Genomic DNA, 22,548 nt, shown 5'->3' on the forward strand with positions numbered 1-22,548 from the left:
TTTTTGCCGTCTATTGGTTTGATAATTTTGCAACTGAAGGAAATCTTCTGTGACCTTCAAAACCTTAGTTATCAATGAAGGGCTTTTAAGGATTTGTTGTCATTAGTAACACATTGTTGGGAAAGGTTCCTTTAAAAGTAACTGTTAATGTTACTCAGTTACTTTTTATGGAAAGTAATGTATTATGTTACTTTTTAATTGTAGGCAAGGCTTACTTTGTTAATTGTACACCAGGCCTTTGCACTCTGTGACTGTTACTGCTCCCTCTGCTGCTTCACTGGTTACTTCCTGTCTCTCTGCCATTTAAGAAAGACCATGCCCAACACACACTGCGAAGTATTGTTTTGCTCCTGCGAACCTTACCAAGCGTTTTTCCTTGTTTCCAAGTTCCTTAGTATATCCTGTTTTTTGTTTCTAGTCTTAGTTTAGCCTTGTTTCTTTGTTTGTTTTCTTCTGTTACCTTGGACTGCCCTCCTGGATTTCGACCCTCGTATGCACCACTGGATTACGCTTTAGTTTTGTCCTGGATGTTACAAAAATGGAATAATCAAAAGTTTTATATATTTAAAGTAGGACACATTTATTTATAGTAGTACATTCACAAAATATCTTCATGAAACATGATCTTTGCTTAATATTCAAATTTCTGGCATAAAAGTAAAATCGATAATTTGACCCGTAAAATGTATTTTGACCAGCCTAGCTAGCTCCTTCCAGTTTAAACCAGCTAAGCTAAAACCAGCAAGGATACCTGTGCGACTTAAGACTAGTTTTGTTGACCAGGTTCACATTTGTGTTCAAATATTTAATTATTGCAGATTAACTGGTGTTACTTATTTTAAACAGTAACTATTATAACAGAAGATATTTTCTTCTAAATTAAAAAGTAATGTGTTACTTTACTAGTTACTTGAAAAAAGTAAAATCTGATTACATAGAGTTAGAGTTCCTTGTAATGCGTTACCCGCAACACTGGTTACATATTGAGTACACATATGATGTACTGTATTACATAGATGAAGATCTTCATGTTTTCTGATCAGATCTAGTCTTCATCAGTTTCTGTTTTAATACGGTGCTGCAATGTTTTGAATGGCACTTCATGTTTAGAGACTGTTAGAATAAAAGTATTCTTTGATTCCCGAAATTTGAGATTCAATCTGAGTTGAGCCACACAGAACAGGATACAGGTCCCTGGAACCAAGAATGACACACACAGCAGAAGTGCATTTCATTCAAGGCTGGTTTATTGAGGAAAGGTAGTTGGTATTTATTAGGAAATTTTACTGGGCTGTCAGCAGAAAGATGAAAAAGGCACAAGACATCCTTATAGGGAAACAAACAGTCTCATGATCTGTCATTACATCATTGGCTGTATTCCAGATACAACAGAGAACAGAAAGACTCTATGTAAGAGACATATGGGACACAAAATCATATAGAAACTTCAAGATACTCTCAGGTCTAGTCTTTTCTTGAACTCTTTGGGGAGTGTTATTCAGAAACACACTGATCGGACAATCCCCCACTTTCTAAAGAAAAGTCAAAACAGAAACACTAGTAACCAGAAAATAAAACACTGATAGAATCCAGATATGAATATCATCCTGTTAAACCTTGTATTGTACAGCAAAAAGCCCAGGGTTAAATGAACTCTCCTGGAAGATTATTTGACTCCCCTACTCAAAGTGTTAAAATGAACACTGAAGCAGTTAAGGAGGTAATTCAGTGATTCATTGAGTGATGATGGACCATTATTGAAGACACATGATGTTACAGTAATAAGCAGAATCACCAAAAGGAGAAAATCTAATTGTGTAAGTCACCAATTACAGTTGTCAGGGTTTGCATTTGTTACTGTATGCTTTTGACCCTTAACTTCTTTAACTTTGCAATGTTAGATTAAGTTTTGCAGCTGTAATTGAGATACAATAACTAGACAAAAGTGATTAGGTGGTATTGATTATGTTTTGACATAATCATTATGTAGTGACTTGAAAACCTATAAATATGACCTGAACATAATGTCAACCCTGTGAACCATAAAACATTTGGTATTATAGGTATAATCACACAGATATTTTCAGCAAAAATAAGCGTGAGAATCACAACAGCGGTGACCATCAAAAATGCATGTTGTAGCCAAGAACTCATCCATGACTCCCCATCATGCATTGCGTCATGAAGAAATTATGAGCTAAATTGTCTTTGTAATTTATTTGACTCTATTTTCTTTTATTTGTACTGTTTTTCTGTGACTTTTTAGTCACTTGTTCTGTGATGTTCAGAGTTGATCTGTTTCTCTAAATATACTGATTCCTGATGTCTGTGTGCATCTAAAAGAAAACCTTTTGACCGTTTTTTGATCAGAGGAGCTTGTAAAAGCATTACAAAATTATGAAAAATACAGGCTTTTGCAGTGGAACCAGGTGGCAGCTATAATCAACACATACACACACAGACATATATTTCAGTGACTCAAACTGTGTTTATATTAAAATAGAATTATATCTTTGGCTTGTCTGGCTGTTTAATCTCAGTTAGAGCAGCTAAACAAAAACTAATACTAAAAAGTTAAGACTCAAGAGCAAAAACTAATACAAAAACTGACCACTATAACTGGTGACTTACAACATTTGATTTTCTCTTTTGGTGATTGTGCTTGTCAAAATCAGGTGTTTTCAATAATAATCAATCATCACTTAATTAATCACTTAATTACCTCAATAACTTTTAACACTCTTGAGTATGGACTCAAGTATGGACTCCCTGGAAAGTTTATTTAACACTGGGCTTTTTGTTGTGTGGTTACGAAATATTGAATTTAGTGTTTTATTTATTAATTTATGCAATGTAAAGTGTTTTTACCATGTCCCCAAAACGGCAGGCGCAAGATGATTTTATCTTTTCCTGAAGATCACTAAACTGATCCCGGAATGTCTTATTTTTCAGGTCATTCTGAGAAATACAAACATTTTTACTCATAATCTTATTTGTTAGCATAATTCTATTTTTGACTCAAATCATGCTAGAGACAAACCGTTTCAGTGTAGCGCATCCAAGCAGCTGAGAATTCGTCAGAAAGAGAAATCTTCCTCACAGTGTCGTGATAACAGGAATAACCTGTCTCTTCTGCTTTTGTTGAAGTCACAGCATACACTAGAATATATAATAATAAATGCAAATTAATAATATATAATAAATAATATATAAAATAAAGAACACTTTTTAATGAGAGTATACCATCGACTCCGGGAATATTTATCTTTGAGTTTATAAAATTTAAGAATAGACTAATCTTTCCCTTAAGTGTCAAAAAACAGCCAATAATGAACCTGCTTATGTGAAGTCACAGCAGAATAATCATTTGATGTAGCTACAGTAAAATAATTTTATTTAAGGCACTATTTAATATTTGTATGTATTTTTAAAATGTTTTGCATTGTGAAAAATGATCCCTAACCCTAACAAATTATTACTTAAGCTTTGAAATCTTTTTCTGTTGGTATGTCATTTACATATGGAGCAATGATGTGATCATGAGTTCCATCAACAGGTCCAATAGCCCCAAGAAAGCTCACAATCCTTATAAAAGTGTCTTGTTTTGTTTTCAGTAAACTGCCATATGGTAGTGGCTACAGTGACATTTGAACTGGGAAACTTGACATCTTCAACTTTATTTTCAAAATTTTGTCAAGTTTTGTAAACATACTGCATAGCTGCTTAAAGGAAATTGTTTTATTTGTGATCATAAAAATGAAACATGCCAAATTGTGTGGCCATCATTTTTGGACATGATATCATACAAAGAAATTATAAACCCATTTATAAAAACAAGATAGGACCAAGAAAACATTAATTTTGTTGTACTCAGTGTGAAAGTGTTGCCAATTTAGTGAATTTGTCACGAGGTTTAGTGACTTTCTCACATCTTTTCAGACTTTTTTCAAAAGCCTAGCAACAAAATCAATTTCTCGGACGCATCACATCTTGATTCCAAGACTCTGCCACGGATCAAGTAATGTCGAGCATTATCATCATTCTGCTACATGTGTGGACATACGGCGCGGCCCAACCACCGATGATCGTCACTCTAGTCAATGCTTGTGTTTACATCAGCTTCTGCATGTGTTTCTATTCTCTATGCCGAACACATCAACGGCACGCCTCCACCTCTGACACAGCTGCCGGAGCAGTTCGCAGCCACTCGCATTTATACGAGCTTCCCTGCGGCTCGCTGAAGCATCCCAGAAAGCGGCTGTCCATGCTTCATCGCTAAAGTTAGGCAAATCTCCCACCCACCAAACATTTGAATTTCTGTAGACGGGATTTATCATAGCATCCGGAAAACAAACGCTGTAATCCAAAGGAGAAGGTGTAGTTCTTGAAAAGGGATTTTTTTAAAGCTAAATATCCCCCTTTGGAGTGGACTTTGAGGTTTGTAACTTTGTAGCTTTTTGTCCAAACATACACACCACACACTGACTAAAATTCAAAAAGTGAAAAAGCAAAATAGGATCCCTTTAACACTTAGGAACATTTATGAATCATTGTTATTCTTAAGTCTTAGGAATAAGAGTAAAATTACTTTAGACTAAAATGTTACTCTGAATAGCTTTAAATAGTGTTTTTAAAGTGTTCCTTTAATTTCCTCGAGCACGCACACACACACACACACACACACACACACATATAAATTGCCCTTCTTACCACGAATGTTGTCGGGGAGTGTGGTGAACATTGATCCGGAATGACAGGATCCCATGTATATCACCATCTGCACCACATTTAAAAAGAGTTGGAGAGTTATTTGTCACAATTCACAGGGAAACAATGAGATGTTGGTGAATTCAAAATAAAACAGACTTTTAATAAACAAATCAAAAACTAAAGGGATTACTGGGCAGACTGGAACACAGACGAGGGATGATGTTAATCAGCAGACCAAGGAAAACTAAACCGTACACCCTTGTGTGCTCTTCGGTCACTTCTGAATGTAGAATTTTACATTTTGTATTTTAAAAAATCTGAATAATATAATTCATGGAATGTGAACAGAAAAAAAATGAGGACATGATTCGAACAGGCTTAGTTGCGCATTGTAAAATGAACAAATTAATGATTGAGCTGCGGGCGCCATCTACTGGTGAGATGCAGGATTCATTCAGCGCGCAACTCTAACAGTGCATTATGGGATATTTCTAGCGGTTGAGTGAACATCGGTTGTACACTCATTTATGCGGTGCATTGTGGGATTGAATGAGTACACTTGAAAATGTCCACTGTGGTTTCAAACACCCCTAAAAATGTCTGTCCTCTCAAATAATGCCCTATTTCAGGGGAATAAGGATCAATTTTCAGTAAAGCCAAGAACACTCTTTAATGTGGAAACACATGAACACTCAGCAGTGTTTATCACTATTGCATAAATCTTACCTGTTTCATTCACGTATGATTAATGCATATGAATCACTATAAGTTTATTAATATGTTTATGTTAGATCTATGTAATCTAAATGGATGTAAAATTTGCATGCAATTAGCTTACATAAAGTTTAAATTTAGAACAAAACATTTGAGTGTGTGTAGCCTATAAGAACATGGTGTTTCAAAGTATTCTAATAATGTTAATAGTCATGGTTACAATATTAAGGTCCATAATTGACAATAATTACTTTTGTTTTAATTCACAGGCCTCTGTAATGACATAACCTTTGATAGGCTTACTTCTAATAAATATTGCCCTTTAATGGGAAAGATCATTTATGACCTGCAAAAAAAGGACAGGTAACACTACAAAAGTACTCTAGAGTTCCAGGAAAAGAGCCCATACATTATACTGACTATTTCTTAATTGGTGTATATAAATGTTTGTATTTACCTTTGAGAACTTGTTGTCTCTTGCCATGTCCTTGATGGTTTCAATGAGATCACGGGCATAAAGCTTCAGGAAAAGGACTTAATTAGATCACCACAATAAAAGCAGAAAAATACTGTACAATCTTTTAAGTACTTATCTATTCAGACTTTAGTCTTGGTAAATTTGCAAGCAGATCTTAAAAATTCTGGCAAAGAATAATTCACTGGTATATATATACACAGCAAAATTTCCCAGTGTAAAACTAACACTGCTTAAAAAAGCCTTGCACTTTCTACAAAACAATGACAGATAGTTCCCTTCCGAGGGAACTCCGTGTCCCCTAGGGGTTGCTATTGGGGAACGCCGCAGCATGACTCATGTCTGAAGAGTGCATATGAAAAAACTACATAAAATGGCCGCCGTCAGCGTATGAAGTCACCGCGGCACGGCTGCCGCTGCTAGTGCGTCACTGTCTAAAGAGGCGCCAGTGTAAACACACATCCTCTTCATCGTCTTCAGCTTCTCTTTGTCTAAGGGTGCATGTATTCTCTCACCGGAGGCCTGCGTGTGACGTGTGTGGTAATCTGATACCTGCACTTTCACACTGCCCGAGCTGTGAGGGGATAACGCAAGCAAGATTAGCTCTTGAGAGAATGGAATGCAATCGGTGCATTCATTGCTTGGTTGTAACGAGAGGCACGCTCTCATACCCACTTGCAACGACTCTCTGCTACGTGGGTGTGGTAAATTACAGCACGTTCGGCTCCCGAGGGAACTAATGGGCTCATTGCGAAAACGCATTCGCAAAGGAGGGAGGTGATTATGGCAGAACAGTCTTATTAACTGCAGCTGTCTGAGGCTAGCTGTGTGTTAATTCTTCCCCCTTTAGGGTCTGGAGGCTTTCGGTCAGTTTTACCTCTGGTGGTCCTTCCTACACACACAGACCAGACATCTGAGGATGTGTGCTGGCTTACTGAATGCTCCCCTTTTGGGGTATTATGAGCTGTTCTCCTGAAGCTCTTGCCTAGATGGCGCTGTCTCCCCTGCTAGGGTTTTAAGTAGACAGCCCACTCTGTTGGTTTGGGCTGCTTTTAGGAGGACTAACCAGAGGTCTTTCACTGTTAGTTTCTCTGTTAGTTTTCCCAGGTTCATTGGCCTTTTTGGATTTGTGTGACTATGTACTAGGTAGACCACTGCCTTTAAGTCCTTTATTCCATGAAGGCCCAGGTCTGAGCCCCAACAACACAGGGGTCCTGCTCTCTCTCGTTCTGAGGAACAGAGAAGAGTCTAGAAGGTTGGAGCTCCCTTGGACCTATAACTTCTTAGCGGTTCTTATGTCCATAGGAACCTCCATTTCTGATGGTCCGGACTTTAACTCCTTAAACAGGTTTTTGTTTAAGTTTGAGTTAAATGCAGGTCACTTATGGGTGAGTACGATCCATTTTTTCTTTTAATAAAAGAAAAGTAACTTAATATTATCTCAGGCCTGTGTGTTGTGTTTTTGCTTCTCAGAGAAAAATATGACGAGTCTACGGTGGATGCTCCCCCTCTGATCCTGCGGATTATGGTTACGGCAGTGTTCGTCCTCTCCACGCCACAGGTTGTGCGGTAAACCACCCTTACAGCATATGTTAGACATAGGACTTATGTCCTCTTCAAGGTAAGCTCCCTAAGTTTCTTTCTTAGGATTGCCCTTGGCATGTTTAACGCTGTCCTTTGCAGGCCTTTTTCTGAGAATACCTCCTCTAGCCCCTTTTTATGGACTCCAGATCCTGGAGTGATCTCATCAGCTGAAGGTTCTTTCCAGAACCTCCTGAGTTTTTGTCTCCAAGGAGCAATTTCTCAGTCCTCCAGTTCCTGCTCTGGGAAATTTATGTCCTGTTGAGACAGGAACATGTCGATCCCCCTGTTAGCCCAAGGGCAGGGTCGGTTCGACCGAGGTAGTACTTCCCTTTCCGCGGAAATTTATTCAGAGTACCACTTCTCACTGACAAAGCCAGGTTTTCCTCCCGGTTCATCTAGGTTAGGAGCCTGTCCCTCTTGTCCAAGCTAATTCTCACTCTTCAGGCCTCACGCACGAGCTGGGCTCTCCCCTTTTCGAGGAAATGGTCCCCAATGAGCGCCCCCTCGGCTAGATGGGCATTCCTCCCTGGGCTTCAGGGTTAGGAGTCCGTCCTCATGACTTCTAGGAGCTCTCCCTTCTCAGGGCCTTGAGGTGACTTTGGTAGCTCCCCTTTCTGCGGAAAGGGTCCTCTCAGAGCACCACCCAAGCATGATTGCTCCTCTTTTAGAAGGGTCCCACTTAAGAGCACTGCTCCTGGCAGGACAAGTAAGGAGGAAGTGAGGTGAGGCCAAGTATGGTGACCCATACTAGGAATTTGTGCTCTGCATTTAACCCATCCAAGTGCACACACACAGTAGTGAACACACACACACCCGGAGCAGTGGGCAGCCATTGCTGCGGCGCCCGGGGAGCAGTTGGGGGATCGGTGCCTTGCTCAAGGGACTCACCTCAGCCGTGGTATTGAGGGTGGAGAGAGTGCTGTACATTCACTCCCCCCACCTACAATCCCTGCCGGACCTGAGAATCGAACCTGCAACCTTTGGATTACAAGTCCAACTCTCTAACCATTAGGCCACGGCTGCCCCCCAAAAAAAGTAGGCTCCCCTTCTGAGGAAGGGTGGAATCTGAGCGCTGCCTCCTGGCAGGCGGGTTGTCCTCTCTGTTAATCAGGGTTAGGAGCCTGTCTGTGCCTGATTTCCGGGTCGAGTACAAGCTCCCTTCACCACGTCTTCTCAGAATTAATGCTTAGTGCTGGCTGTCATAGCATGCACTCCCCTCAGCATGGAAGCGTGGGTATAACCGTTCCCCAATTGCGACCCCTAGGGGACGCGGTGAGGGTTCCCTCGGAAGGGAACGTCTCTAGGTTACGTATGTAACCATGGTTCCCTGAGAAGGGAACGAGACACCACGTCCCCTACACTTCCTATGGAAGAGAAGCTTCAGACGTTGAAGTGGATGTGTGTTTACACAGGCGCCTCTTTATAGAGTGATGCCCTGTAGTGCCCAGCAGCGGCAGTTGTGTCGCGGTGACGTCATACGCTGTCGCCGGCCATTTCATGTAATTTTTTCATATGCATTCTTCAGACACGAGTCACGCTGTGGCGTTCCCCAATAGCGACCCCTAGGGGACACGGTGTCTTGTTCCCTTCTCAGGGAACCATGGTTACATACGTAACCTAGAGACGTTTTTCTCGATCCACAAAAAACACAGTTGTCATCAATATTTGGATTAATGACTGAAACAAAAGCCACTGCCTTTTTTTTTTTATTATTGATAAAGAAAAAAATTTGTGAAATTTGCTGTCTCTTGCCTGTTTCCATCCAACTGGCATTTTGCAAATAAAATTGTGTACGTGATGATCATCCCTGATAAACTGTTTGGTCGAAAGCTGTTTCCATTCATAATTTATTATACCCAGCTGTATTAGAAATAGGAAATGTTAATTTCGGTCATTTAATTTGTCCAAATCGACAATCAACGGCTAAGCTATTATTAACGGTTAACCATCGAGATCATTTCAAATTACATGGCTGTGACTCATTTAAATACCTACATTTGTTTTCCAAGGATTATTTTATACACGCAAAAAGCAGTATGAACAACAGAAGGCGAGGATTCACATGATCACATCACGCACCTGCAGCACTTCTGCCAACAGAGAAAAGCATAATAAAGCTATATATAAAAGAAATACATAGGCTTATAGGCAATATATATATATATACACATACACTTTTTTTTAAATAATATATTAACAAAACTAAATAAAAAAACTGTGCAACAAGTAGCAGCCTACATGCAGAATTTCGTTTTATTTTTGTGATGTGCTCTTGAGAAAGCAGTATCCTTTATGTTTCCATTGTTAAAAAAAGTTTATTGTGAATGTAGCCTACATAAATAAAAGACATTTTCAGAATAGTTTCAAATAATGCCTTAAAGGATTAGTTCACTTTCATAACAACAATTTACAGATAATGTACTCACCCCCATTATCATCCAAGATGTTCATGTCTTTCTTTCCTCAGTCATAAAGAAATTGCTTTTTTGAGGAAAACATTTCAAGATTTCTTTCTATATAATGGATATGTATGGCGCCTCGAGTTTGAACTAACAAAATGCAGCTTAAATGCAGCTTCAAAAGGCTCTAAATGATCCCAGCCAAGGAGGAAGGGTCTTATCTAACGAAACGATCGCAGTTAGGGTGTATCGAAAAACTCCCATCTCGTATGTCTTCAACGTCAAAATTGTCCTGCATCGCTGTTTTACCTTTTTTTTGTAAAGGGCATTTGAGCTTCTTTGTACGTTCACTTGGTAAACACTGTGTCAGTACTTTTGCAGCGATGTAAGGCGATTTTGAAGTTAGGGAAGAAAACGAGATGGGAGCTTTTCGACATCCCCTAACTGCATTGACCCAGAGTATACTGACTACACACGCGCTGCGCAGAGACGAGACAAGACAAGTATTTGAGTGTAAAAAGTATATAAATTGTCAATTTGTTTAGAAAATAACCGATTATTTCGCTAGATAAGACCCTTCCTCATCGGCTGGGATTGTTTAGAGCCTTTTGAAGCTGCATTTAAACTGCATTTTGGAAGCTCAAACATGGGGGTGCCATACATACAGCATGGAAAATAAGTATTTGACACATCAGCATTTTTATCAGTAAGGGTATTTCTAAGTGGGCTATTGACACAATTTCCACCAGATGTAGCCATCAAGCCAAATATTGAATTCATACAAAGAAATCAGAACATTTAAGTATACAAGTTGAGTCATAATAAATAAAGTGAAATGACACAGGGAATAAGTATTGAACACACTTTATTTAATACTTTGTAGAAAAGCCTTTGTTGGTGATTTCAGCTTCTAGACGCCTCTTGTATGGAGAGACCATTGCTCAGGAGTGATTCTGGCCCATTCTTCCACACAAACGCTCTTTAAATCTTGAAGGTTCCTTGGGCCTCTTTTATGAACTTTGATCTTTAGTTCTCTCCAGAGATTTTCTATGGGATTTAGGTCAGGTGATTGACTGGGCCATTCAAGCAACTTGATTTTCTTTCTTTGAAACCACTTCATTGCTTCCTTGGCCTTATGTTTGGGATCATTGCCTTGCTGAAATGTCCAAATTCTTTTCATTTGCAGCTTTCTGGTAGATGGCAGCAGATTTTTATCCAGAATGTCCCGGTACATTTCTCCAATCATCCTGCCTTCAATAATATGAAGTCTGCCAGGAACCCTTGCTGAAAAGCAGCCCCAAACCATGATGCTTCCACCCCCAAACTTAACTGTTGGTATGGTGTTCTTGGGGTGGTGGGCAGTGCCATTTCTCCTCCAAACATGGTGTGTAGAAAAACTGCCTAAAAGTTAAATTTTGCTTTCATCTGACCATACTATAGTCTCCCAGTAATCCACAAACTTTAACCGAGCCTCAACATGCTTTTTGTTCAGAAATGGAGTCTTGCGTGGTGAGTGTGCATGGATGCCATGGCGGTTCAGTGCATTGCTTATAGTTTTCTTTGAAACAACAGTACCTGCTGATGCAAGGTCTTCCTGAAGTGGTTCTTGGCTCTTGGAGAACTCTCCTGATTATTCTTTGGACTCCTCGGACAGGGATCTTACGTGGAGTACCTGATCGTGGCCGGTTTATGGTGAACTGATGCTCTTTCCATTTCCGGATAATGGCCCCCACAGTGCTCATTCAGCATTCTGGAAATGCACCTATAACCATTCCCATCAAAATGCTTTTCAACGATAAGATTACAAAGATCTTGAGAGAGTTATTTGCTTTTACCATCATGAAGTCTTTCCCATGTGCCTTCTGGGTAATGAGACGCCTTTATAGGCCATCAATTAGGACTAAAGCAGCTGATATCAGTTAGTACTGACAGATTTCAGGTGATCTCCTGGCTTTCTATGCCATTTTGTACCTTGTTTTCTTCATGTGTTCAATACTTATTCCCTGTGTCATTTCACTTTATTTATAATGACTCAACTTGTATACTTAAATGTTCTGATTTCTTTGTATGAATTCAATATTTGGCTTGATGGCTACATCTGATGGAAAATTTGTGTCAATAGCCCACTTAGAAATATCCTTACTGATGAAAAATGCTGATGTGTTAAATACTTATTTTCCCCGCTGTATCCATTATTTGGGGAAAATCCTGAAATGTTTTCCTCAAAAACAATTTCTTTATGACTGAGGAAAGAAAGACATGAACATCTTGGATGACAAGTGGCTGAGTACATTTTCTGTAAATTGTTGTTATGAAAGTAAACTAATCCTTTAAGACTCTTACTCTTATACGACCACAAAAAGAGTAGTCTAAGTTGTTTCCACTTTTATTAGAGTGGAAAAGTGATGGTGTCGGCACTTCTGACACGCAGTTAAGCATTAGGCTACTAACTGGACAATGCAGCCTGTTCATTGTCATAATAAAATACAGCCAGCCAAACATATTGAAAAACCATGCTATTTTACTTCCCATCACTCCACAACAAATCCTTTAAATTTAACGGCAGAACAGAACTGAGAACAAAACAAGAATGGAAATATAAACAAGCCAAAAAGAATTTATGTACAATTTTGTACTTTTTGTACAAAAATAATACCTTTTAACTTGCCATATACTAAAGTAACATCAACTTAAGATATGTGTATAATTCTTTTTTTCTTACCATAGGCCTATATAAAATAATTTTAGATACAATCTAATAATATGAATGTAATTTAATGTTTTTTGAACCACAGAGAAATGGTGCTTTAAAGTGAGCAACACCACGAACGCAGATGCTGCTGATTGGCTAATTCTGGAGGATAGCTAGCATAAAATTATAAAAACATAATTAGGTAGGGCTACCAGTATGTCTAACGTTACGTTGTACACAGCAAAAAAAAATTCCAGTGTGAAATTTACTCTCCTGGGAGAACATGTGAGACCACACTCAAGAGTGTGAAAGTGTTAAAATCTTAGTTTTAAATTAACACTGAAGCAGAGTTAAAGTTATTGAGGTAATTAAGTGATTAATTGAGTGATGATTGATCATTATTAGAGACACCTGATATTAATGAGCAGAATCACCAAAAACGAAAATCACAATTTTTATGTCACCATCATAGTGGCCAGCGTTTGCTTTAGTTGGGCTCTTAATCCTTACATTTTAAAGTTAGTTATAAAAGCTAAGTTATAACAGACAGACATGCAAAAAGGTGTGTGAATCACTGAGCTTATTTACAGCCTAAATCTAAAAGACATTGAATTTTTTGATGCTGGTTATAACAGCCCTGTGATTCTAAAGTATTCACTAACTCAAAGAATTTCTTGAAGGTTGTTTGGATAATTACAAACAAAATACAAAATTGAGTCACACACATACATCAAGAATCAGTGTAGGAATCTCAGCAACGGTGACAAACAGCATATCCAGAAAACAGATTTTGATTGGTGGCACCCAGAATGCACTGCAACATGCTTTTTTGATTGTCACCATTGTTGAGATTCACAGCTTGACTCTTGATGTTTGTGCCCTAATGAAAAAACTAATTTTTAATTACTTTTTTTTTAATCAAACAACCATCAATAAACACCTCCAATTGTTTTGAAAATGTTATGCTGCTACAATTAACAATATAAATACAACTCACCAGATCAAGCTCTATATGAGTTTCCTCCTCTTTGTTTATCTGTTTGCTATATCTCAGTTATATCAGCCAAACATAACCTAACTTTAAAAATGTAAGGGTCAAGAGCCCAACTAAAGCAAACACTGGCCACTATAATGGTGACATAAAAAATGTCTTTGGTGATTCTGCTCATTAACATCAGGTGTCTCCAATAATGATCAATCATCACTCAATTAATCACTTAATTACCTCAATAACTTTAACTGTGCTTCAGTGTTAATTTAACACTCAGATTTGAACACTTTCACACACTTGTTGACATGTACTCCCAGCAGACAACTCCGTCATTTTTGTTCTTACAGATCATTGAAAACTGCATTTCCTTTTATTTCTTTCATTTCGGTTTTCATTCCGTGAATTTTCGTAGAGCACTGCTCCACACAAAAATGAACAAACTCAGCAGAATGTCACGCAGTCTTTTCCTTTCGTTTTGTTAATCTGTTAATTAGGCTATTTAAGTCAGATATATTTCCCGTATTCATTCATTTTATACATAGAATATGATTTAATAAAAACAGATTTTGACATTTTTAAACGTATTTTTGTTGCTTGTCTGCGCTTGTCCGCCGCATTTTTTCTCTTCTCCGACTCTGCAGCTCTCTTCATTTGTTTAGTGTTAGTGGCACCAGTCCAGGTGTTTCCAGGAGTTACTCTCGTGCTATTTCTCCATAACGGGAGTGTGTCCTGTAGTTCTTCAGTCATCTCAACTATCGAATTCCAGCAACAGGAAGACAAATATTTTACCTGTGGATTTATTTTTAATTCACAAACTAATTTTGAGTTAAAATATGTTGTTGTAACTTGCTTTACTGAGATTGCAACACATAATATTATTACCCAAATTGCATTAGTAATGCGTTATATTACTGGATACTTATAACTAGAGTTACAATAACCTAAAGTTATAATGTCAAGGGTCAAGTGGTCAACTAAAGCAAACACTGATCACATTAATGGAAACTTTAAGTGAAAATCATCATTTAAACCTCTCTCAATAAAAAGTTTTAGACCTTTTTTATAAATAAAATAAAACTGGTTAGCAACAAGCTAGTGCTGCTGTTTGTGGAGTTGTTTAATCCTCCTCTGCTGAGATCTTGAGAGATTTCATGTGTTTTATTTCAGTTTAATTCATCTAAACTTGTGGCTGAGGTTTATTTGTTGTTTCTCTTCAGTGATTGTGTTCATTAACAGTAGGTGTTAATCACTAATGCTCAATCATCCCTTAAGTATTAAATTTAATTATGTCATTCATCTCAACACAGCTTCAATGTTACTTTTAACACACTGTAGTGTGCACCCATATCGACACTGAGCGGTGTTAATTTGACACCAGGGATTTGCTCCACTCATAATACTTATACATTTTTAACCCTAGAGGTAAAAAAAAAAAAAAAAACTTACAGTACTGTTAGGAAAGGAAAATCCGCCTAAACCTCCATGAGCTGTCAGATAGATGAATATTGTGTCATTTCTTTCACTGTGAAACAAAAAAGAGAAAACATTTATATCTTTCATTATCATTTAAACACCCAAAAAAAGCCAAGTGTTAAAGGAACTCTCACTGGAGATTATTTGAGTCCATAATCAAAATATACCAAAATAAAGTGTTAAAATGGACACTAAAGCAGTGTTAAAGTGATTGAGGTAATTAAGTGATTAATGAAGACACCTGATGTTAAAAAGCAGAATCACTAAAGGAGAAAAAAGTCACCATTATAGCATAATTGCATTAGGTGGGCTCTTGACTTTTTAATTTTAGTTTATATTTAGTTTGGATGTTGTAATTGAGTTATAACAGCCAAACCAGAGGAAAGGTGATTATGTGGTGTTGATTATGCTTTGAAATTATGTATTGACCTGGGGGCGTATTACAGAAAGATCCTAACTTTGAAATCTATTTGGTAGCCATTGTAATGTTTAGAACAAAAGCTATTATTACATAACAGCCTTTTCAAATTGTGTTATCTTAACTTCAGATAGTAAAGGGGTATTACAGAAACATCCTTGACCAAAAAAAAAAAAAGAAAAGAAAAAAAAAATCCTAACAACAGTCTTAACTGTACGGCAACCCAGGGATTAGATATATTAATAACTGAACAGGAAGAACCGAGATGTTTAATGGTAAAAAGACTCTTGGTGGAACTCTGTATGAGTTCAGTGAATTATGTTAAGACCGAATCACCATGGGAAGACTTTTCTTCTTTGTTTGTCAGGCTGTTATTTATAAATATTTTTTTATAAACAAAATATAATATTGAAAAGTTAAGGGCCAAGAGGCCAACTAATGCAAACACTGAACACTATAATGGTGACTTACACAATTAGATTTTCTCATTTTGGTCATTTTGCTTATTAACATCAGGTGTCTTCAATAACCACATAATTACCTCAATCACTGCTTCGGTGTTCATTTCACTACTGTTGAGTATGGACTCAACTAAACTTCTTGGAGAGTTTATTTAACACTGGGTTTTTTGCTGTTAAATAATTTCATTATCTTGCATACACATCCATATTTGAATCTGAACTGTAATATGATGCACTGACAAGATTGTTTGTTATAGCAAGACCTTGTAATAACTTTTGGATTTCTCTTTTTCACAGCACATCTGTCTCCTTTGAGTGCAGCCAGGAAGTTTTTAGGTGTTACGTCCTGTAAGACAGTGAGAATTGTGCTTACATATAGGACGAAAACATCTGTATTGTGTTTGATAAAAAGAAAAGAAAATGACCTCTCCAGTGTAATCTTTTGGAACCCCTGGATACACATTCGGTCCGTTCGGTTTATTGATAATGTTGCCAGGATAAGGGTTACTGTGAAGGAATATAAATTTTAATGGTACAGCATGACAGTGAAGATCTATGTGAGTCTTGTGTTAAATCTGCTATAATTGTACATCAGCAATGAGCCACTTGACTGGAAGGAAGTCTCTTACTTCTTATGATGAGCAATGTCATCATACATCATCACCACAATCTGATCATCAGGAATCCCATTCTGATGAACTATCTGATAGGCGTGACACACATTGGCCTGAAATGGAGATGTCAAAAAAGACATTGGATGATGGAGCAATGTCCTAGAATCAGTGTATGATCAATGGGTTGATTCACAGAGAAGGTACAGAATCACAAGAAAAATTAACAAAATGTCAATAATACTGTCATTGTAGGCCACATACCTGGTGCCTGTAATTGTCCCATGTGTTTGAACCAGCTACGAGCATTATCCACTTTTTTCCATCTGCTGCACCCATTTCAAGACCAAAGTCTAGTTCAGATAGAAAACAGTGTGTTATCTTAATTCACAAACTGTAATAACAATTGAACAGTGGTGTATTAGTACCTGAAAGCTATACTTAAAAGTAAAAGTACAGATATCTGACTTTGGTAGAAGTTAAAGTAACCCTTAAAATATTTCTTGAGTAAAGTCTTAAAGTATGTGATATTTATTGTACTTATGTATGTTTAAGTTTTAAGATTGAAAGTAAAAGTGTCCCTGCTGAAAAAAAAAAAAACAGCATATGCTGGTTAGGTATGTTTTGGTGCTGGGATGCTGGTTTTAGCAGGTTTATGCTGGTCCTTTGCTGGTTTATGCTGGTCCTTAGCTGGTCAAGGACCAGCATAAACCAGCAAGGGACCAGCATAAACCGGCAAAGGACCAGCATATACCAGCTAAAACCAGCATCCCAGCACCAAAACATACCTAACCAGCATATGCTGTTTTTTTTCAGCAGGGGTCAGTAAATGCAAACTGGAAAAGAAGCAGTTTAGGAGCGGCGTGCCTGCAGGAAAATAAGCCTATCACTTCCGCCTCATGGGTCCTCACACAAACTAAAATGCACTAGGTGCAAATAGAAAAAAAACTCCTAGATGCAGTTTTTGCTTGTACCACATTCAGTGATAATATATGACAAACTAATGACCATTGAAACTGATCACCCACGTTTGGTGACAATCATTAAACGTCTCATGCACAGCACTCCTGCTCTACTCCAACAGATGTTGCATCAATTCCAATTCTTATAAAAATAAAGTCAAAATGTTTCGAGAATAAAGATTAAATATGTCAACAATAAAATTATGAGAATAAAAGTCATAATATTTTGAGAATAAAGCAGAAATTATGAGAATAATCAAAATATTACAAGAATAAAGTCGAAATGATTCGATAATGAAGTCGAAATATGAGAATGAGTCAAAACATTTCAAGAATAAAGTGAGAATTATGAAAATAAAGTCGAAATAATTAGAGAATAGCGATAAAATATATAGACAAATGCAAAATTATGAAAATATTACAAGAATAATGTCAAAGTATTTCTACAATAAAGCCCAAATTATAAGAATAAACTCTAAATGTTTTGAGAATGAAGTCAAAATTACGATAAAAAAGTTAAAATGTTTTGAAAATAAAGACAAAATATTTAGACAATAAAGTCCAAATTATGAGAATAAAGTCAAAAATTACAAGAATAAAGTTAAATATTATAATATAAAGTCAAAATTATGATAATAAAGTAAAAATATTATGAGAATGAAATTGAAATTATGAAAATAAAGTTGAAATATTTTGGGAATAGCGATAAAATATTTAGACAAAGTCGACTTGTATTTCGGCTGGTACAAGATTGATCAGCTACAGAATTTAACGACACCAAGTGTCATGCAAAAGCTAAAGAGACATTTTTCTGTTCATGGATCAAAATGGGAGACAGTTCATGATCAACAAGTTTAAAGATTTTGCCATGGACTGGGACTTTGTCCAAACTAACCTCAGTCTAGTGGCCTAGCAGAGCGCGCAGTGCTAAACAACTCATGGACAAGTCCAAAAGAGATGGCACCAACATCTATCTCAACTTGTTGAATATGCAAAATGCTCCATGGGATCGCAAGCTTGGCTCTCCAGCTCAGAGACTAATGTCCAGACAAACCCGCACCACCCTGCCACTCCACAGCTATTTGCTGTAACCTATTCCTCTAGCCTCTTCATGCACAGCTCCATTTGGAGGGGTACCTGTTGTACTCACTCAAACAACCACAGGTCAAGTAACCTCTCAGACACACACACACAATTGAGAGGTAGTCCTTATGTGACATGGTCTGGATGCATTGTTCACCCTAGCCCAAAGTACAAGGACTGAAAAACTCGATATGCTGTTGAATTGCACATTCATTTTATTTCATTGTTTATCTTGGTTTACAATACCAGTTTCCATATAGTGCAAGATATTTTCTTTACATTTTATTCATTTACAATATGCAAAAGTACCTTCGGTTAATGCTACAAGTTTAATATACATTTGTTGTTCTAGCAAAGAGGTGTACAAATAAGTGAACTAATGTTCATTCTGTTGTAGGTGCATCTAGAGTCTAATCTTGTTTCATGTTTGGTACCATGCTAAGGAAAGGGGATGCAGTACACTGATATGTATGACATCACTAACTGTATGTGATTATGCGGTCTCTCTATCTTGCTCCTCCCCCCTCTTGGTGTGGTAGTCATCAAATGTTAATTACGTAACACAGTCATGTAATGTGCGGTTAATAAAAACCCACAGTCAACAGTGTCTTCCATTCCAACATAAGAAAACATTTCTGAAATCTGCATCTGAAATTTAGATGTATTTACACAGTTTAATGTATCCCAGAGGGGACATGGATGCATTTAACCTGTAGATATAGACGCATAAATAGGCCTAGTGTTTTGTTTTTAACATAAAACATTGAATATATTTATAAATATAAAAGACATGAAAAAGTCAAAGTGAAATTAAACCACCAGATCACTGATTTGTCTTCAATAAAGATCAATTATCACTATTACATCACTCATTAACTTTAACTCTGCTTCAGTCCTCATTTAACATTTATTGAAATATAAAAACTCAAGTAAAGTACAGATACTCCCAAAAAATACTTGCATTTAAACCCTTTCCAACAATGACTGCATGATTTTGAGATAATATTTTCACACTGAGGACAACTGAGGGACTCATATGCAACTATTACAGAAGGTTCAAACACTCACTGATGCTCCGGAAGGAAACACGATGCATTCAAAGGAGGTGAAAACTTTTTTAATTTAAAGATTAGGGTAAATTGAACTTATTTTGTCTTCTGAGAAACGCGCAAGTATCTTCTGTAGCTTCTAAAAGGCAGTACTAAATGGAAAAAAATATGATATTTAGGCAAAATAAGAAAAACATAGACATTCTTTACACATTCACATTCTGTTCAAAAGTTTTCACCCCCAGTCTCTTAATGCACCATGTTTCTTTCTGAAGCATCAGTGTGTGTTTGAACCTTTTTTAATGTCCTCAGTGTGTAAAGATGGATCTCAAAATCATACAGCCATTGTTTAAAAAAGATTCAAATACCCAAAAATGTTGAAAAACCAAAGAATTTGTGGGACCTGAAAGATTTTTTTTTAAGGCTAACAGTTTACCAGGACAAAGAGACTCATGAACAACTATCACTAAACAAACACAGCTGTGGATCATTCAGGGAACAACACAGTATTAAGAATCAAGTGTATGCAAACTATTGAATTTATATATATATATATATATATATATATATATATATATATATATATATATATATATATATATATAAATTCAACTATCTTCTGTTTTTTCAACTAAATTTTTTTTTTAAGTGAAATGTCTTATTCAGGTCACTACTTGCATATCTGCAGTACTGTTCTCTTTTAAGTTATTTTAGTCTAGTTTTAGGCAATATTGTTGATCCAACATATAGTTTTATCTGCAGTAGGTGTAAAGCAAAAGTATTATTACTTTGTTACATTACACCACTGCAACTGAATGGTAATATTATAATATACATGTAATGCAAAGTACACACAAAATGCCCAGACACAGTCTACTTTACTCCTAATGATCCCAGTATCTGGAAGGAGAGAATGATTAAAAGTGTTTTACAGTCACCTAATTTCAACTTTATCCTGTAGGGGGATTCCACATCATGTAAAACGAAAGTTGTAGACAAAAGAAACTAGTTGTAGACACGTGTGGGTAAAAATTTAACTAGGCTGCATTATTATTATTCAATAATGTGTTAAAAAATAAAACAAACTAGTATAGCTCAGTTTGTAACCCAACAGTTGTTTCAGTACATATATTTTCCCATCCATGGAACAACCCAACATTTTTTTTTAGGTTTTAAATAAACTTAAATACAACAATGAAATGAGTGTGAATATAAAAAAAAAGAAAGCACACCAAACAACAACAACAGGAAAAACTCACCGGTGGTTTTAATCCCCTTCCTCTTCGTCTCAGAAGAGATTTCTTAGGACAAGTCTCTAACTGTTAGCGATAAAATAGGATAGAAATATGAAAGAGCTAAGACACAGGCTACTCTTCACTAAAAGAATGTTCAAAACAAAAGAAAGTGAAACTATGAAACTAGGCTACTAAATTTATATGTATCCGATATGAATCATGCAGGGTTGGTGTACACTTGGTTTTTGTTGTTTTACTGTTGGTTGGGGTGCTTTCCCTTTTATATTCACACTCATTTCTTTCTTGTATTTAAATTTAATTAAAATGCACAGCCTAAAAATGATGGGTTGTTTCCAACACAGTAAATTCCCCAGTGCAGGGCTCGCAAAATTTCTAAATCTCTGGTAGCCCTTCGGGCAGGTACTCTTCAGATTTTGGTAGCCCGAAAATTAATTTAACTAGCCCAAATAAAAAAAGCTTTTTTACATTTTTTTTTTTAAATATAGAAAATCAAATAGAAGTCTAAATGTCAAACAAAACGTTTTCAATACACGAATATAAACAAAAAAGAAGGAATTTTATTTCACTATTTAGTGTAAATATCAATTTAAGGCAATTTATGATCCATTTTAAGAGCTACACAAGTAAAATGAATAGTATGAGTGGGGTTGGACAATGCGCGGTAAAATATTAAGCCATAAAATGACATGATTTATAATTCAGATACAGGTTCACACAAAAACAAAATACCTTATTCAATGGCATTTCAGCCTTTATATGTTTGTCATTATTATATTTATTTAAAACATAAATATTAATTGTTTAGATTTTTAGAAGGCACATTAACTTTTACAACTCTATGTGTTTGCTGCATAAAAACATGGGTCAATAATTGCAATAATTTGACCATAAACAGCTGAAAAAATGTATTGGAAATAAAAATGTACTCTTTGTCACAAGGTGGCGCTTTAGAAGCGCTGAAATTTTACGTTTTCCCTAGTAACGGCTGTATACAAAGCAGCATTAACGCTGTTTTATCAGGAATGTAATGAAAATGCCAAGGACACGTTTCTGAGGACAGTCGGTTCCCTTCAGATGCATTCATATAAAGACATCTGTGCCACGTTTTGACTTTGAAATGTGCAGCACGCTTATTAATTCAAAGACATCATTGCCTTTTGAATTTTTATGCAGCCCTATCACGATTCTCGTCTTTCCGTCCCCAACTGTAAGACTTTTAAAATTACAATTAAGACTGTTCTTTTACTATTTAACACATTTAAAACTTATTATGGCCTTACATTTGATACAACTAAATTGAGGAGTTTTTAAGGACCTGCAGAAGCCCTCTACTTCACGATAGCCCATCGGGCAGACGTTAAACATTTTGGTAGCCCGACTGGAAAACACAATAGCCCCGGGACGTCAGGCTAGTGATTTTGCAGTGTTAATTAATAGCTACCGCTCAGTGTTCACATTGGGACCACTAGCAGGGTGTTAAAAGAAACATTGAAGCAGTGTTAGAGTTAATTAGGTACTTAAGGGGTTAATTAAGTGGTGATTGTTTGATAATTAAAAGTCACCTGATGATAACAAGCAGAATCACTGAATGAAAAAAAAAAAAAACCCACAAGAACTACAACTGACTTCCAGCCACAGCCTTAGATGAAATCAACTGAAAAGACTTAAAG

The 22,548-nt window shown here is 36.7% G+C and overlaps 2 protein-coding genes across 2 annotated transcripts in view; both read right to left on the reverse strand.

Moving 5' to 3' along the window:
* LOC141319911 (NACHT, LRR and PYD domains-containing protein 12-like) overlaps window positions 1-22,548 on the reverse strand; it is an 812,443-nt gene that overhangs the window by 737,013 nt on the left and 52,882 nt on the right. The gene's annotated exons all lie outside the window — the stretch shown is intronic.
* Window positions 1,275-21,006, reverse strand: LOC141342610 (legumain-like). The gene is made up of 11 exons (XM_073847105.1): window positions 20,882-21,006; window positions 16,793-16,881; window positions 16,547-16,644; window positions 16,343-16,424; window positions 16,181-16,263; window positions 15,012-15,087; window positions 5,882-5,944; window positions 4,711-4,777; window positions 3,041-3,159; window positions 2,869-2,958; window positions 1,275-1,532 (listed from the first exon to the last, which is right to left on the reverse strand). The coding sequence occupies exons 2-11, from the start codon at window positions 16,865-16,867 to the stop codon at window positions 1,407-1,409; spliced, it is 879 nt and encodes a 292-aa protein (XP_073703206.1). The 5' UTR covers window positions 16,868-16,881; window positions 20,882-21,006; the 3' UTR covers window positions 1,275-1,406.

Source organism: Garra rufa, chromosome 1, assembly GCF_049309525.1.
Source record: "Garra rufa chromosome 1, GarRuf1.0, whole genome shotgun sequence".
Taxonomy (NCBI): domain Eukaryota; kingdom Metazoa; phylum Chordata; class Actinopteri; order Cypriniformes; family Cyprinidae; genus Garra; species Garra rufa.

What these genes read in the sequence shown, in the direction of transcription:
- LOC141342610 (XM_073847105.1), bottom strand. Translation starts at nt 16,867, where the DNA reads ATGGGTGCAGCAGATGGAAAAAAGTGGATAATGCTCGTAGCTGGTTCA. An exon ending in GAGACAACAAGTTCTCAAAG is followed by an intron (nt 4,778 to 5,881) that starts GTAAATACAAAC and finishes AATGTGGTGCAG; the next exon opens with ATGGTGATATACATGGGATC. An exon ending in GGATGCGCTACACTGAAACG is followed by an intron (nt 2,959 to 3,040) that starts GTTTGTCTCTAG and finishes TGTATTTCTCAG; the next exon opens with AATGACCTGAAAAATAAGAC.